Below are 17,258 nucleotides of genomic sequence, written 5' to 3'. Positions count from 1 at the left end.
GAGGCTGTTTCAGGTGGCTACCACATGCTCTTTTGCAATGTGTAAACCAACTCTTAATGTTCACATACTGGAATGCACAGAAGAAGAGGTGATGCAGAGGGTGATGGGTACAGCTAAAACTGTAAATTTAAACCTAAGGGAGAGAGGAGGCAAGAGATGTGTCTAAACAGATGACTTTGCACTGCTGGACTAAGGCACCAAGAAGCACAATAACAAATGAATCATTCAGTCTCATCCTATTCTGCTTGCTTTAGCACCTTATGGGAGGGCTTCAATTAGAATATCTTAATGGTGGGTTTGGGAATATCTAATAAAATCTCTATCACATTCCACTGAAAAGTTCCTTTCTTGGTTATTGAGTTCCCAGACATGACAGACAGATGCAGTAAACTTCACATCACAGCAAACTTCACATCTGTTTCCCATGAGAACAAATTTCTTACCTTAAAAATATACCTGGCTTGAGCAGTGCATTGATACGGTTGACTATCCAACTAAAGAGGCGTCCATACAATGCTTTGGCCATGGCATCTCTTACATCCGTAGCTTTTTCCATCGTGTTGGGTCGTATAATTGTTTCCCCTCGGGTCACCACGCAATGAGAGGTTAGTGCTTCTTGCAACTCATCTGCCTGAATACAAAGCAAGGAAGCAGCTGGCAAGCAAAGAAACAGTGTTAATATCTGTCCCTTGCAAAGATTTGTCAAGGACAGAAATATTGTATGCACAGGCTTTGTAAAGTTACTCTATACTGAAGTAGTGTAGCTTAAAGACACTTCAGGGGATGGATTCAGAGTAGACTGTGGCAAAGCGGAAGCTCTCTAAATGAAAACAGTGTAAGACTGGCCCATGGAAGACACAAAGAAAACTTATTAATTAACAGAGCTCTCCTAAAATTATCATTTATACTAATAGCCAACTCAATTCTCTGAGTGTCAATCATTATGTAGCCAAACTGGCATCATCCACGCACAAGAGGAAGGTATCAGCAGGGTGGAGGGAACCCAAAGGTATGTAGAAGTACAATTTTTTTTTAAGAAAACCCCTCAAGGGAGAGGGGAACCAAAAACAGCCCTCTGAGGACTGAGAATGCTCAGTGGACATGGAGTGCTGACCATGTGTGCAAATGAAAATGAAGGGAGGGGAATGTAATGGAATATCGTGGAAGAAGATATGGTTGACTGGAACCCTAGACAGAAACACTCCACAACGCAACGTTTTCTTGCAAGTCCTTCTTGTCAGCTTGAAATTCAGAAGGTATGGATGGGGCACTATGGAACCTGTTCTATACGTCTGAGACATGCTGAAAGACCAGGTGTAATATGGTCTATAAAACTCACACCAGAAAGCAATCTGGCTGCAATTTTCCCCAACACTCTTCAAGGGCAGCCACATATAGAACATGTTACAATAATCTAAAAATGACCCTAAAGATAAAAATAATTCTCAATGAGTTAATAATGAGTTAAATCTATACTTAGCTTTACTTAGAGTAGATCCATTGAAGTAATTAACTTAATTTAGTCATGATAACTTAAGTCTCATTTATTTCAGTGGGACTACTCTAAGCATAACTATGCCCAGATCCAACTCAATGTGACCATTACTATACCAATGAATTGATCAGGACTATGCAAACAATTTCATCCATGAAATGCTGGGAAGAAAAGGTTTGACACTGCGATTCTGTGCATGTTTACTCAGAAGTCAGCTCCACCAAGTTCTGTGGGACTTACAAGTGTACATGCCATTAGAGACTTTGATTTTTCCCCCCCTTCTAAAACCTGGTGTGTGAGGTGTAGGAAGACTTTGCTTAGGAAATAATTTCAACATTGAGGATCACAAGAGAAAAGGACCAGCCTCCACTCCAGGATTTCAAAAACCTAACTTGGCCAATGGGCATGCTGACTGGGGATGATGGCAGTTGTAGTCCAATACATCTAGAGGATGGCAGCTTGGGGAAGGCTGTTTTAAAATGTGAAGGTTGATAAGGCTGGAACCAGGTTATGAAGAGCTTTACAGGAAATGACAGACAATTTCCGCGCTATGCAGATAACTCCATGGTTCATAATTAACTTGACAGTTCATTTCAGCAGTAATCCAATATACCCTTTCCTGGGAGCAAGCCCCACTGAACTCAGCAGGGCTTACTTCCAAGTAGGCATGTCTAGGATTGCACCATGAATCACAAAAGTCTTTTAATTATTATAAAAAGGAAAAGAAGCTCACAATTCTCAAGAGGCGTTGGATTGGAAATTATGCTCTTGTCAATCATGTACTCAGTTACCACTGATGAGAATTCAATATTACCAACATTTAAAATGGCAGCAAGGATGCTGTATATGCTCCCTAGTTCCTGAAAGACAGACGCACATAAACTTTTCAGTTTATCGTCTTATAATTGGCACATTGGGCTATAACCACAGTACTACCATTCTTCATTTTAACACTCACCTTGCATACTGAAATGCCAGTGATTGCATCCTCTTGAATTTGTTTTAACCGTAACTTTACAGTGCAGTTGCAATCTTACAAATTTATAGTTGCATAGCTAAATGTGCAGGGCTACTCCTACTACTAGCCATATTTAGGTGGCTCCCAGGATGACCTCTAGATTCAACCCAACTGTTTCAGCTCCTCCTAATGTCGAAGGTGCTTTAGAATCTTCATTGTGTATTGCCTAACAGCCACCTTGTACAGTAGGGCACTATTTTTTCTCATTTTTCAGATGAACAGGTGAAGTTTATTTATTTACACATTCATACATACTACTTTTATACTGCTTAATATTCTAAAATCTCTAAGGAGTCCATAATAAATATAAAATGCACTATAAAACCAATGTAAGTGTAAGAACACTAAAAACTTTGCACCATGCCAGCCTCCCAACTGAAATAAAAGTCAACTAAAATATCTGAAAAAATAAAATAAAATCAAGAAGGGCAGAAAGCCTGATGCACCAGGAGAAGTGTCTGCAGTCAGAACTATATCCTTTGGATCACTTTTCTAAAAGATCTACTAGTAACAGTGGCTTCCTACTTGTCTTTGTTTGTTTGTTTTGGTTTCTTTCCCTCCATATCCTGAAAGCTAAGGGTGGCTAAAAAAGACATGACTAAAAATCAAGGATAAATTAAAACAATATCCTGGCTTATTTAACTGGAGCTACCATATATACTCAAGATGTGACTAACATCAGCAAAAGGAGCAAATGGTCTAAATTTATTGCTGTTTGTATCTCATCATTACTCAAGGAGATCAGAGTGGAGTTTTAACCTTATAACAATTCTGCATGATAGATTAGGGGCTCCTTCATACGGAGCTTTTATCCTGTGATTGAGATTGCTCCGTCACGGAACTTTGGGGGCTCTTTACATGATGCCGTGACCCTCCAGGGTGTCTCCTGCAGAATGTCCCGTTTTAAATGCAGGATTTTAGGCTGGTGTAGAAATGCCCTAGGCTGAGAGATTGTGAGGTGCTCAAGAATACCCGGGAAGCTTCACGCATACACAAGGATTTGGTTAATGGAGATGAATTGTAGGCCTGCTTCCTTGCTATAGGACTGATGACATGATATGATTAATCATGCTGTATTGAATTGTAATATTACCAATGTTATAGGTATAATTTTTAAGTAGAACGGGATTTGAAGCCTGTGTGTATTGGAGTTTAAATTTAATCCTTTTAAATAATTCCCCCCCTCCTTTTTGGTTATTGCTCTGTCCTCTTAAGAATATTGTATTGTTGGGAAACTGTAGCTACTGATTAGGTTGTTGGTACTGTTTATTTCATTTATAAAGACAAAAATAAAATAAAAAGTTTTTTTTAAATGCATACACAAGGATTTGAACCTGTGAGTTCTGCATCCTAACTCAACAAAGGAGCCACTACACTATGCTAACCCTAGCTAATATTAATTCAGAATGGGTTTAGTTCATCCTAAGTCTTTAATAGTTTTTAAAGTATTGTAAAGTACCAGTATTGGTACCATGTGATAGAAAATGCCAACAAACCATCATACTTCAGAAAGACTTAAAATCTTGGATGGCTTTTAATAGCGTACACAAATGCAAACCTATTTCAACATGTTCGGAACTGAACCCATTACTGACTTAATACAGAAATGATGATAAGTCATAGTTTGTAAATTAGGAAAAAGAAGCAGTGGCTTGCATGCTCTCTCCTCCCCTTGGCCCTTGTTTTGTGCACCAGGGAAGTGATTAGATGCTTCCGTATTTAGTTTGATGTTGCATCTTAATGCAGCAAACTATGATTTGCACAAACCATAGTTTGCCTTCAAAACAGGATCCGAAACTAGAATCAAACTCTGGTTTGGGATCCTGGTCTGAAGGCAAGCTAAGGTCTGCAAAAACCATAGTTTTCTGCATTCAGACAAAATGCCAAAAGATGGTTTGCCACAAACTAGATGAGGGATCTTCTGTGAGTGTTTTTTTTTAATGTTTATTGTTTTCTATTTGAAAACTATTTGTAAAGTTTTTGCACACAAAAAAATATTGGACGTTTCTTGTGCCCTTTGGACATCTGTTTCTTGAACATGCCACAGGACAAAGGACTTCTGAAGGAGAGGGAAACTTGAGCTGCTTTGAGAGCACCTTTTTTGGTATGGAGAGGCGAGGTATAAATCAAATAAATAAATAAGCTGCAAGAGTTGTTTATTATGGTGGCAATGGGCCTTTGGTTGTTCAAAGAAGAAAAGTGCAAGACCTTGAACTAGCATAAATGTGCTCTTTGTTTCCTGGCCAAAACCTGTAATATACTTTGCTTCTGTGTTTTTTTTTTTAGAAAATTGCCCACTATGTCTATTTCTAAAATTATTCTGGGGATGACTGAAATGATCATGCTGGTTTCTGTCATTATAACACATTATGTGACATCTTTGTGTCTTTGCCCTGTAAGTGTTAAATATGGCTTGACCTGTCTTGTACGGCATGATTACGGTTTCTTCCTGGCAGCCCTTTTCCATTATATTTTTTAAAAAATTGTTTTGTCATGTAACCTTTAGTTTGATTTTTAAGGTACAAAGTATTATATGGGCTGTGAGCGTGTGTAAATAGGAACATGCTGCTTCTCTATTAAAAGAGAGTGCTTTTCTGAATGCTCAATGATTATTTTGACCATATTGCAATAAGATGTGCCCTGGATCCTTTCTAAACATAGCAGAATTTGAAGGAAATTTAAGTCTGAAGGAGACATTTCTGCACACTTCATTTTTCCATGGATGATGCTACCATGTCCCCCCCAGGGACATGGTATTGCTTTCGACTGGTATTGCTTTTGATACCAATTTTGCCTGGTGAAAAGTTTGCTGAAATTACAGAAGTTATAAGCTTTTTCACTAGCTAATCCAGTAAACAAAGGCAGTCACCAACTAATTCTATGTCTCTGGAAGGACTACCATCCTAAAAGGATTATATACATGGTGAAAAGAAAGGTGGAAAGATAAAAAAACATGACATCTAACTTCACCTGCTTTGGCCACCATATCTACTTTTTGAAGTGAGGTAGCTAACAAATAGAACATTCTGTAAATCTATAAATCTTCTCAGCTATGGCACCCACAAAGTGGAATGATCTCCCCATTGAGATTAGGTGGGTTCCTAGTGTGGAGTAGGGATGTCAGAGAAATCCGCAATGGAACCAAATGAGTTCAGATTTTCATGAATCTGACCTGCAGATTCCGTAGCGGACCAGCTTTCTCCCTGTTGGGCAGATTCCACGGACTTGTGGACCAGTTTTCTAGCTTTCCCAAATTTTGCACAAATTTCATCATAGAAAAATACACAAAATAAAAAAATGGCCAAAATGTGCATTTTCCCCATAGGCTAAAGCATGAAAATGCACATGCGGGGGGGGGGGGAGGATTTGCACATTTTTGCATGTGTGAATTTGCGCAAAAGCTCATTTGTGCAAAACTGCAAACAAAACAAATCTGATTCCATCAACAGGTGGACGACGGAATGAAAGGAGCGTGACAATTACGTCACAGTTCTAAGGTAAAACTTAGCATTCACAGGATTAGAATTATTTTGTTGAACATGTTTTTTTCCACAGGAATGTTCTATACAGACGACTTGCTTGAGGACCATCTTTGATATGAGTCCAGCTACATCCAAATCATGGGATCATGTTTAAACTAAACTGTATTGATGATGTATTCTAACTTAAGGTTTTCATGCATATGCTTCTGTGGGATAACTGTCCAAAACAAAAATGTCCTGTGGAAGCTACTTCTGTATTTATTGCAATTATGAAAGAGACCTTAAAAGAGAAATGAAATGGGTTATTCAGATAACAACAGGTATTGTAAGAAACAAAAACCAAGTTAAGTTTCCAGTAACAAACCTTTATTTAACTCATATTGGATTATTCACACATGTTCAACGTTTGTGGAAATTCCCTTTTGCTACCATTTGCTTTGACATGACACACCTCAAAAATGCTTTATTAAAAAGCAGCAACAACAGCACAGATGTTCATTGTGCTCACCTCCATTGTGAACCCAATCACTTTGAAGCACTGCTCAATTAATTCAAATTGGGATTTGTAGAAATTGCTGTTCATGAAATCTTGTACTGTCCTGAGATGTTCATTTTGTAGATACCTAAAGAAATAATGGAGTGAGAAAGAGCACGGGAGTTTTAATGCAAAAATCCACGTGAAGATCATTGCAACACTTCACCCTACATTTTTAATGGTTCACTCTATAGAACTGTAATACATAAATAAATACATAGTGAGAGCCAATTCATGTATTTACCTGGAAGAACTCAGGTTAGGTAACAAGAGTTTAGTGCAGCCTTTCCCAACCTGGTGCTCTCCAGATGTGTTGAACTACAACTCCCATTATCCCCAGTCAGCAAAGTTGGGGAAGGCTGGTTTCGGGAAGGGGTGGAGAGAGAAATACAATACAGATGCAAAATACTGTTACCTGGGAGACTTATTTTCAGGCAATTTATAATGACCTAGTTTTTTCTTCTCTGCCAAACCAGCATAGATGTAATAGAAAATATGAAAATTCTTCTCCCCTCTGAAATTAAAAAAACAGAGCAACAAGCCACAATATGGCAGGTATTAAAATAACACCAACAGTGAGCCAAGAACATCTAACATCTGGTTGTCTACTATTACAAAATGCATGGCAAAAGCACTCATATTTTCACTTTAGGTAATCTTATAGCCAGTCCTAAGCCTTGCTCCATCAGCCTGTAAGTGTTTAGGAAGGGATGCCAGGGATGTGGTCAGTGTGCAAGATAACAAAACAGAGCAATAGGCCAGCACTGAAAGCAGGTTGTGAAAGGAAAAAAGCAGAGATATGAATGTATAGTGTGCGTGCATGCGTGTGCGTGGTGTGCATGTGTGCATTCATTCTCTCTCTCTCTCTCTCTCTTTCTCACACAAACACACACACACAGATACAAGTATCATTATTGTGTTTTTAAAGAAGAAAACAATCCTCTGTATGTCTTACAGACATGCTGAGTTTCTAACTGTGGGCCAGTTCAGATGAATTCTTACCATCCATATAGTATTCTTATTGTACATTGTAGTGATTCCCTTTAGTAGAATTGCAACTAGCAATACACAGTAATCATCAGAGTGGTTCAGCTTACTTGGGGTGAATGCAATATCATGCTTGCCTGCCTACCGTTCATGCCTACCCCACATATATTAATGAGTCGGATATACAGACATATAATCAGGGTAGACCCTAGAATAAATAGTGGCCAGGGCAAGGTGTGCCTTTGGTGCCCCCCCTCCCCATGGTCAGCTTTGCAGATCTACCCAGAGGGTTATGGGGACTGGTGTAAGTGTGATAAGTGTACATGTGTACACAGCTGGGGGCTACATGCGAGACTTTATTGTATGCAAGGACTACATCTGAGAATTATTGTCTGCAGCTCCTCCTTGCTCTGGGATCAAGCAGAATGATAGATGTGCTTCCAGCTGACCTCTCACAGCTTATGGCTTTATTTTATTATTATTTATATAGTGCTTGTAGGGCTTACAGTATTTGAAGTGTTAAGTGCTCAGTAATGTTGCCTCAAAGTAAAGCTGTGTTGCACTGTTTTTCACCTCGTGCCTAGCACTACCTAAATGTCAGCAAAGTGAAAACTGAAAACGGAACATACTTTAAAGCTCATTGAAGGAAGATCATTTCTGTAGCTAGCACCAAACAGCCTGTAGAACCTTGAAAGAAAGGTTACAGATGCTTGCTTTTTGCCACCCTAGCTCACTGCAGACAAAAAACACAGCCACTGAGCTCAGCCTCGCATCCCCCTGGTGACCGCGCAGCTCACCCACCCCTAAGGGCAGCCCTGCACATAATGTATGTGTAGTCCACATTGTATGGTTATTACCATAAGATCTAGGAAATGACTACACAGTTCAGTTGTATGCACAATGAAATTTCAGAGATCTTATGCAAATACTACAGCCAATCCCAGCAGCTGATCACATGTAGCTTGTGCCTACATGTACATAGTACACTAATGTACCCTCAGTGTTTGTCTGAACCAAACCCTAATTTAAAACTCTCTCACTCTGTTCTTTGCAAGTGTCCCCTTTGTTCCCCTTTTACTTACATGGCTTGATGTATGACTCTAGATTTTTCCAGGAGATATTCTGAAATCTGAGCACTTACAACAGTTCCACTGGAAGTGAATTTCATTTCTAGATATTTCCCAAATCTGCTGGAATTATCATTAATAATAGTGCCCGCATTTCCAAAAGCCTCCAGCAGATTGTTGACTTGGAGAATCTTTTCTTGAAGAGTCCTATTATTAGCCTAGATGTATGTTAAAAAATAGAGAACCTCTTAAAAATGGAATTTCTCATTATACCCATGAACAAGTATTCTCCCCTGCCCCTCAATAGGAGATACTTTTGTTGTAACCCTCCTTGTTTTGTGACTCTCCTTATACCCAGCATCAACAACTAGCAGAAAATAAGCTCAAGTTCACATGTTAGTTTCCTAAAGAGGGGAACACATTTATTTGAACCCCTTCTCCATCTGGGGCAACCCAGATGGGTTGGGGGACTCATGTCTAAGAATTCAAAAGAATTATGTGGCAGTAGGGAAGGACAAATCTGTCAATTTTGATTTCTCTCAATTGATCATTTTCCCAACCTTAAGTTTGGTTCATCCTGAACTTTGAGAATGTTTGCTATTTTTGTCCTGAACGTTGAGAGTTGTTTTTTTTAAGTTTGCATGAAAATGTGTACACATTTTTGTGTGCATTTCTCCAAATGCATGCATTTTTGTATACAATTTTTCCCTAATATACACATTTCCAAATATAATGCTATTTAAAAGTTATTTTCACTAAGAAATGCAATTTTGTGTGCACCTTCCCTTAATAGTCACATGTTTGTAAGCACTTCTTGATTGGAGAACTGCATTGCAAAATTCAAGCAAGTGCGAATTTTGAAGGATAACGGAGTTTCAGTTGACGCATTGGTTCAGAAGTACGAAATTAGGTAAGTTTGCATTAAAATGTAAACTGAATGGCTTTCTTCCCTGTTCCAAAGTGGCATGGCAGGGCTTTATTACCAAGGTATCTGTGGGGATGGCATGGCACATGAACCTTTGGGGATGTCTGGAAGCAAAAATATAAAAAATAGACTTAGAAGCTGTCTTACCCTTCCAAGGACAGTCAGTTGTTGAACCAGAAGATGGGCGCTCTGGGTCTTCCCTGCTCCACTTTCTCCAGAAATGACAATACACTGTAGACAAGAGCCAAAGACCACTTGTATAACCAACTTTCTACACAACCAAGGGGAGCATCAAATTTGGGCTTGCAGACCATTATCATTACCTGGTCCGAATTGTATGCAACCATAGACTGGTAAGCAATATCAGCCACGGCAAAAATGTGAGGGGGATTGGCAGTCCGTTTGGCCCCAATATACAGTTTGGAATGCTGACGGTAAGAGCAGAGAAATATTATTTATTTCATTAGCTTATGTTAACCTCTTGCATTTCTGGTCTCCTGAGATTGACTAGTTATGTGTAGTGGTGTCACCAAAGCTTATAATTACCTGGTTCAGAATACTAATTTGCCTAGCCCAGCTTTCCACAACCTGGTGCCCTCCAGATGTGTTGGATGTCTACTCCCATCATCCCCCAGCTGGCATGGTTACGGGCCTAGCTCATAATGCTTGGATGCAGTATGAACCAAACATTATTTTTCTCTTAAATTGTTCAACATTTCAAAATGGGTAATGAGATTTGCACACACACAACTTATGAACTGAGGTCTATTTTTAATTCATGTCCAGAACATCAGTCACTGCTCAGACAGAACTAAGCAAACAGCCCCACGGAGGATTGTTAAGGCTCGAGGGACACATGGGCAAGCCCAGCGATGTTCCCAACCCTGGGGAAAATGTTGTACAGTCCTGAGCTTGCCTGACCAAGTTCTGGGAAGTTTCCCAACCCAAACAGCCTGTAGCTTTTGCAAAGGCTTTTTATTACAGGCTCTGCTAGTTTATTCCCCCTGGACAATGCTTTCTTGACCTCTTTAGCATCCAGTGAGGAAAGAAAGCTTCCCGCTCAAATGCCTCAGTACTCAATACAAAACCCCTTCATGGATCACTGTCTTGTTGTGGTGAAGGGGCTTGAGTAACTCAGTGAAGCCATAAACTATGCCGTGCAGGGCCACCCAAGATGGACAGGTCATGGCGGAGAGTTCTGACAAAATGTAGTCCACTGGAGAAGGAAATGACAACCCACTCCAGTATTCTTGCCAAGAAAACCCCATGGAACGTATCACAAGGCTAAAAGAGATGATGCCAGAAGATGAGCCCCTCAGGTCGGAAGGTGTCCAATATACTACTGGGGAAGAGCAGAGGGAATTTCCAAGTAGCACCAGAAAGAATGAAGCTGCTGGGCCAAAGCCAAAAGGACACTCAGCTGTGGATGTGTCTGGTGGTGAAAAGAAAATCCGATGCTGTAAAGAACAATATTGTTTAGGAACCTGGAATGTCAGATCAGTGAATCAAGGTAAGCTGGAGGTGGTCAAACAGGAGATGGCAAGATTGAACATCGACATCTTGGGAATCAGCGAACTAAAATGGACAAGCATGGGTGAATTTAATTCAGGTGACCATTATATCTACTACTGTGGGCAAGGATCCCTTAGAAGAAGTGGAGTGGCACTCGTAGTCAATAAAAGGGTGGGAAAAGCAGTACTGGGGTACAGTCTCAAAAATGATAGAATGATCTCAGTACGAATCCAAGGCAAACCATTCAACATCACAGTAATTCAAGTCTATGCCCCAACCACTGTGGCCGAAGAAGCTGAGGTGGATCAGTTCCATGAAGACCTACAACACCTTCTAGAACTAACACCACAAAAAGATGTCCTCTTCATCATAGGGGATTGGAATGCTAAAGTAGGAAGTCAAAAAATCACCAGGATAACAGGCAAGCATGGCCTTGGTGTACAAAATGAAGCAGGACAAAGGCTAATAGAGTTCTGCCAAGAGGACATGCTGATCATAGCAAACACTCTTTTCCAACAGCACAAGAGGCGACTCTACATGTGGACATCACTAGATGGTCAATATCGAAATCAGATTGATTATGTCCTTTGCAGCCAAAGATTGAGAAGCTCTATACAGTCAGTAAAAACAAGACCTGGAGCTGACTGTGGCTCAGATCATGAGCTTCTTGTTGCAAAATTTCAGCTTAAATTGAAGAACGTAGGGAAAACCACTAAACCATTCAGGTATGACCTAAATCATATCCCTTATGAATATACAGTGGAGGTGATGAATAGATTTAAGGGATTAGACCTGATAGACAGAGTGCCTGAGGAACTATGGATGGAGGTCTGTAACATCGTTCAGGAGGCAGCAACGAAATCCATCCCAAAGAAAAAGAAATGCAAGAAAGCCAAGTGGCTGTCTGAGGAGACTTTACAAGTAGCTGAGGAAAGAAGGGAAGCGAAAAGCAAGGGAGAAAGGGGAAGATATATCCAACTGAATGCAGAGTTTCAGAGAATACCAAGGAGAGACAAGAAGGCCTTCTTAAATGAACAATGCAAAGAAATCAAGGAAAACAATAGAATGGGAAAGACTAGAGATCTTTTCCAGAAAATCGGAGATATCAAGGGAACACTTTGTGCAAAGACGAGCATGATAAAGGACAAAGAAGGCAGGGACCTAACAGAAGCAGATGAGATTAAGAAGAGGTGGAAAAAAATACACAGAAGAACTATACAGGAAAGATCTTAATGTCCCTGATAGCCATGATAGTGCAGTCACTGAATTCAGCCAGACATTGTAGAGAGTGAAGTCAAGTGGGCCTTAGGAAGCATTACTAACAACAAAGCTAGTGGAGATGACAGTATTACAGCTGAGCTATTTAAAATCCTAAAAGATGATGCTGAAAAAGTGCTGCACTCGATATGCCAACAAATTTGGAACACTCAACAGTGGCCACAAGACTGGAAAAAGTCAGTTTACATTCCAATTCCAAAGAAGAGCAACGCCAAAGAGTGTTCAAATTACCATACAATTGCGCTCATTTCACATGCCAGCAAGGTGATGCTCAAATCCTACAAGCTAGGCTTCAACAGTATGTGAACCGAGAACTACCGGAAGTACAAGCTGGGTTTCGAAGAGGCAGAGGAACTAGAGATCAAATCGCCAACATTCGCTGGATCATGGAGAAAGCAAGAGAATTCCAGAAAAATGTCTATTTCTGCTTCATTGACTATGCTAAAGCCTTTGATTGTGTGGATCACAACAAACTGTGGCAAATTCTGAAAGAGATGGGAGTACCAGACCACCTTACCTGTCCCCTGAGAAACCTGTACGAGGGTCAAGAAGCAACAGTAAGAACCAGACATGGAACAACTGATTGGTTCAAAATTGGGAAAAGAGTACGATAAGGCTGTATATTGTCACCCTGCTTATTTTAACTTATATGCAGAGTACATCATGAGAAATGCCAGGTTCGATGAATCATAGGTCGGAATTAAGATTGCCGGGAGAATTATCAACAACTTCAGATATGCAGACGAGACCACCTTAATGGCAGAAAGCGAAGAGGATCTAAAGAGCCTCTTGGAGAGTGCAAAAGCTGTTTGAAACTCAACATTAAAAAAACTAATATCATGGCATCTGGCCCCATGACTTCCTGGCATATAGAAGGGGAAGAAATGGAAGCAGTGACAGATTTTATTTTCTTGGGCTCCAAGATCACCACAGATGGTGACTGTAGCCATGAAATTAAAAGACACTTGCTCCTTGGGAGGAAAGCTATGGCAAACCTAGACAGCATAGTAAGAAGCAGAGACATCACCTTGCCGACAAAGGTCTGTATAATCAAAGCTATGGTTTTCCCAGTAGTAATGTATGGCTGTGAGAGCTGGACTATAAGGAAGGCTGAGCGCTGAAGAATTGATGTTTTCGAACTGTGGTGCTGGAGAAGACTCTTACGAGTCCCCTGGACTGCAAGGAGGTCAAATCAGTCCATCCTAAAGGAAATCAACCCTGACTGCTCATTGGAAGGACAGATACTGAAGCTGAAGCTCAAATATTTTGGCCACCTAATGCGAAGAGAAAACTCCCTGGAAAAGACCCTGATGCTGGGAAAGATTGAAGGCAAAAGGAGAAGGGGACGGCAGAGGATGAGATGGCTAGATAGCATCACTGATGCAATGAATATGAACTTGAGCACACTCCTGGAGAGAGCAGAGGACAGGAAGGCCTGGCGTGCTATGGTCCATGGGGTCACAAAGAGTTGGACACGACTTAACGACTGAACAGCAACAACCTTTCAAAATTTCATGCCAAATAGAAGATGCTCTTTTCACACCTGTGTAGCATAAAGGTCTAAGTTCCGAAAAGGGTTTACTGCAATGAGAATGTCTCCCACATAGGTGTAGATCTGATCCCTTGCATAGCTCTTTTGCAGTTGCTCCGTTACTGTATTCTGTTTAAAAGAAAGAAAGAAAAAGGAAGCATCTATTTATGTCTGCTTTTTTATGATACATCCTTTGAACAAAGATTAAGGGGCTGTTCACACAAGACTCTAATCCACACTCAGTGGTTGAGTGTGGGTTGTTTGTTGAACCATGGGTTAGCGTGTTGTCTGAACCCAGGACATTTTCCACAGGGTGGCTTGTTAACCACGTAGAGTGGCTTGTTAACCACCCTGAAAAACCCAACAACAAATCCTGGGTTCTCAAAGTGGCTTGTTCGAGAAAAAGAAGTCATATTGCACAGTTAACAAGCCAGCCTGTGGAAAATGTCCTGGGTTCAGACAACACGCTAACCCATGGTTCAACAAACAACCCACGGTTCAACCACAAGTGTTGTGGAAACCCAGTCTCTCAGGATTCTCAGGCATCTTGATTATACACAGACATCAGAAACATCACCCATGTTGCCAAAATTCATAATTTTGTATTCTCTCTACACTATAGCCCTATGTGGGTATTGGTCTACCAACATGAATGCGGCTAAATTGGGCATGGGATGTGTGTGAGAATGCACATCCCACCTCCAAGTATCCACACACCGCTGACTATATCACAGACCTTCGCACATTCAGCACAGATTTGAAAAGGGGCTTGCAAGTCCTGTGTTATTAGGATTTCGAGTTGTGGGAGCTTTGTCAGCATGTTGAACCTAATGCATTTAAAAGCCCCTTTTTAGATCTTCGCCCTGAACATGCAAAGTTCTATAGTGTCGCTTGGGGGTGCATGCTTGGACACATCCCACCCTCACTTTAGTCCTACTCATGTTGCGGGCGAATACCTGGATAGGGCTTATATGATCCCCTATCTTCAGATCTGTGTCTCAACATTTAGGGTGCAATCCTATGTATACTGTCAGGATTGGGCCCAAGCTCCCTGGTTTGGTTTCTGACTCTGATTCAGATTTGGAGGCAGAGCTAGAAGAAGCCCAGTCAAGACAGGGAGTGGGGGAGGAAATTCCCCAAGACTATCCAGAAGTCAGGGATGAATCTCCCCAGGGGCTTATCAAACAGGAAGTCCAGGTTCAGAGACCATCATCCCTCCCTTCCCATGGGAACTCACCCTTTGTCAGAGGGGGAGGGAGCGCTGGAATTGACAGCTACATGTTTTTCATTTTTATTATAGAGTAGGTGCAGGGGGTCTAATCCAGATCAGGACCCTAGTGTGGGGGTACGGGGGGCCTTTAACCCATTCTCTCCTCTGTGGGCCTGATCCAGATCTGTCCCCCCTGCACCTGCAATTTCAACTGCAAAAGAATAATCCATAAAGCAAACTGATAGCTGACAGCCACATTACTTAAAAGTAATGTCTGTTTTGGCCCTGAGTCACATCATTGGTCCAACCAGCTCAGTAGTGTGCAATCCAGAGTTCTAGTCAGGTGTCTTTCCCAGCCCTACATGGAGATGCCAAAGACTGAACCTTCTGCATGTAAACTGTGTGCTCTACCACTCCTCGCAACTGAGTCAGATTGGTCTATCTATCCCCAATATTGCCTACTCTGACTGGCAGTGGTTTTCCAAGACCTCAGGCCTTTCCTACCCAGCCACCTGAGATCCATTTAAGTCAAGACACCAGGGACTGAATCTGGGACCTCTCACATGCAAAGCATTACCACTGAGCAATGGGCCATCCCATATGTACTAATACAAACATAGATATTCCCATATTTTCCTTAGTTGCCTTTCCATAACCACTCTCATTTGCCCCAAGAAAGAAGTGACAGATTAAGAAGTGAGCCACTTGAGTATGTAGGAGATCCTGACACACAAGGCCATAGTTAAATAGACTTTAAAATGGATATACAAGCTCCTGTCAATTGAAGTGCAGACATCCATAACTTTACTTTTAATCTCATCCCCATCCTCATTTTTATATCAGCCTTGCAAAAGTTAAATAAAACTGGGAAGGACAAGAGGATTCTGTGACTTCTGTCTCTTGTTGACTACACTCAGCATTACATTCAATCCCTTTTACCCTCTGGCAAACTACTCTTAACATATGGCTTATCATAGTGTAAATATATATTAGGCCCTCATCCAAACACCTTAGATTAACCGTATCTATTAGGTTAGCTCCTGTGCCATTAATTGGTTGATGCTGGCACAGTTGTTTCAAAAGTATATCACACACTATAAATCCATGACAAACCGCCAAAATACCCCTACATCCATGACAGATGACAGCTAAGCTTTATATAAGATGTGTGAACCCATGTTTATTTATTTAAATTTTATTCCAATGATTTCTAGTCCATCTTTTAGTGAAAGCTTTCAAGGCTGCTAACAAAAGAATGCAAGAGAGCAATTTAAAAACAGCAAATTAGAATCAGATTCCAATTAAAAAAGCACACAACAGTAACATTAGCAAATAAAACAGCAAGACACCAAGAAAGAGCAGAAATAAAATTAACCATTAAAAGCAGGGTTAATAAAATGTCTTCAGCTGATGCCATAAGTTGATCCCAACTAGGGATGGGAGAACAACTGATTAGTATGTTTATCCAGATTCTCTGACACCAACTTGAAGCTTGGTTCACAATGTTCATTTGTGCTCTTTTTCATTTCATTCAAACATGGAAAAGTGCACATTTCAAATGGGGAAAATGTGCATTTTTTAAAAAGCACACTGAAAATGCACACTTTCTCCCCATAAAGTGTGAAAGTACGCATTCTTTTGAGCGCAAATGCAAGTTTGGGAATTGGTGAGCATTTCTGTTGTGTTTGCAAATGGGACATGTTTGCATGATTTGCAAACATCAAAAAAATTCTCATACATCCCTAATGCCAATCCATGGGGAAGGGCTGTAGCTCAGTGGTAGAGCATATGCAAAAGATCCCAGGTTCAATCCCTGGCAATTCCAGCTAGAACCAAGTCTGAAAATCCCTGAGAGCTGCTGCCAGTCAGGGTTGACAATGGATTGGATTGGGACTTAGTCATACTTAGAGTGCACCCACTGAAATCAGTGGGACTCAAATTAGAGTAGGCCCACTGAAATCAATGGGACTTAATGCAGCTTCCTATATTCCTATGTAAGCAGGAAGAGGTTTTGTCCAGAGCTTGGTAGATGGTATACGAGACTGGCCTAAAGACACAATAGCCCTATTCATGCATTAACAATGTGAAAGCTAATGTGTCTGCTTGGTTCCACTCCTCTGATCCTTGCACATTCAGAAGAAGCCTGAACGTGGAGCATAGATTCCTCCACACGCTTGGGGCTCCCAAAAGTGTGGAGGAGGCAATAAGAGTACAGCTG

The 17,258-nt window shown here is 40.8% G+C and overlaps 1 protein-coding gene across 2 annotated transcripts in view; it reads right to left on the bottom strand.

Moving 5' to 3' along the window:
• MYO3A (myosin IIIA) overlaps window positions 1-17,258 on the bottom strand; it is a 133,387-nt gene that overhangs the window by 50,969 nt on the left and 65,160 nt on the right. For both annotated transcript variants that reach the window (XM_084860485.1, XM_084860484.1), the window contains exons 10-17: window positions 13,843-13,959; window positions 9,833-9,937; window positions 9,657-9,740; window positions 8,600-8,802; window positions 6,946-7,044; window positions 6,504-6,618; window positions 2,229-2,355; window positions 444-654 (exon numbers count right to left, since the gene is read on the bottom strand). In XM_084860485.1, the coding sequence (XP_084716611.1) occupies window positions 444-654; window positions 2,229-2,355; window positions 6,504-6,618; window positions 6,946-7,044; window positions 8,600-8,802; window positions 9,657-9,740; window positions 9,833-9,937; window positions 13,843-13,959 (1,061 nt within the window). The remainder of the gene's footprint in view (window positions 1-443; window positions 655-2,228; window positions 2,356-6,503; window positions 6,619-6,945; window positions 7,045-8,599; window positions 8,803-9,656; window positions 9,741-9,832; window positions 9,938-13,842; window positions 13,960-17,258) is intronic.

The sequence above is a fragment of the Heloderma suspectum genome, chromosome 5, assembly GCF_057233095.1.
Source record: "Heloderma suspectum isolate Gila_16-S chromosome 5, 16-S_ref, whole genome shotgun sequence".
Lineage (NCBI taxonomy): Eukaryota > Metazoa > Chordata > Lepidosauria > Squamata > Helodermatidae > Heloderma > Heloderma suspectum.
The sequence above is the reverse complement of the archived record's forward strand: the minus strand, read 5'-3'. Positions and strand labels throughout refer to the sequence as shown.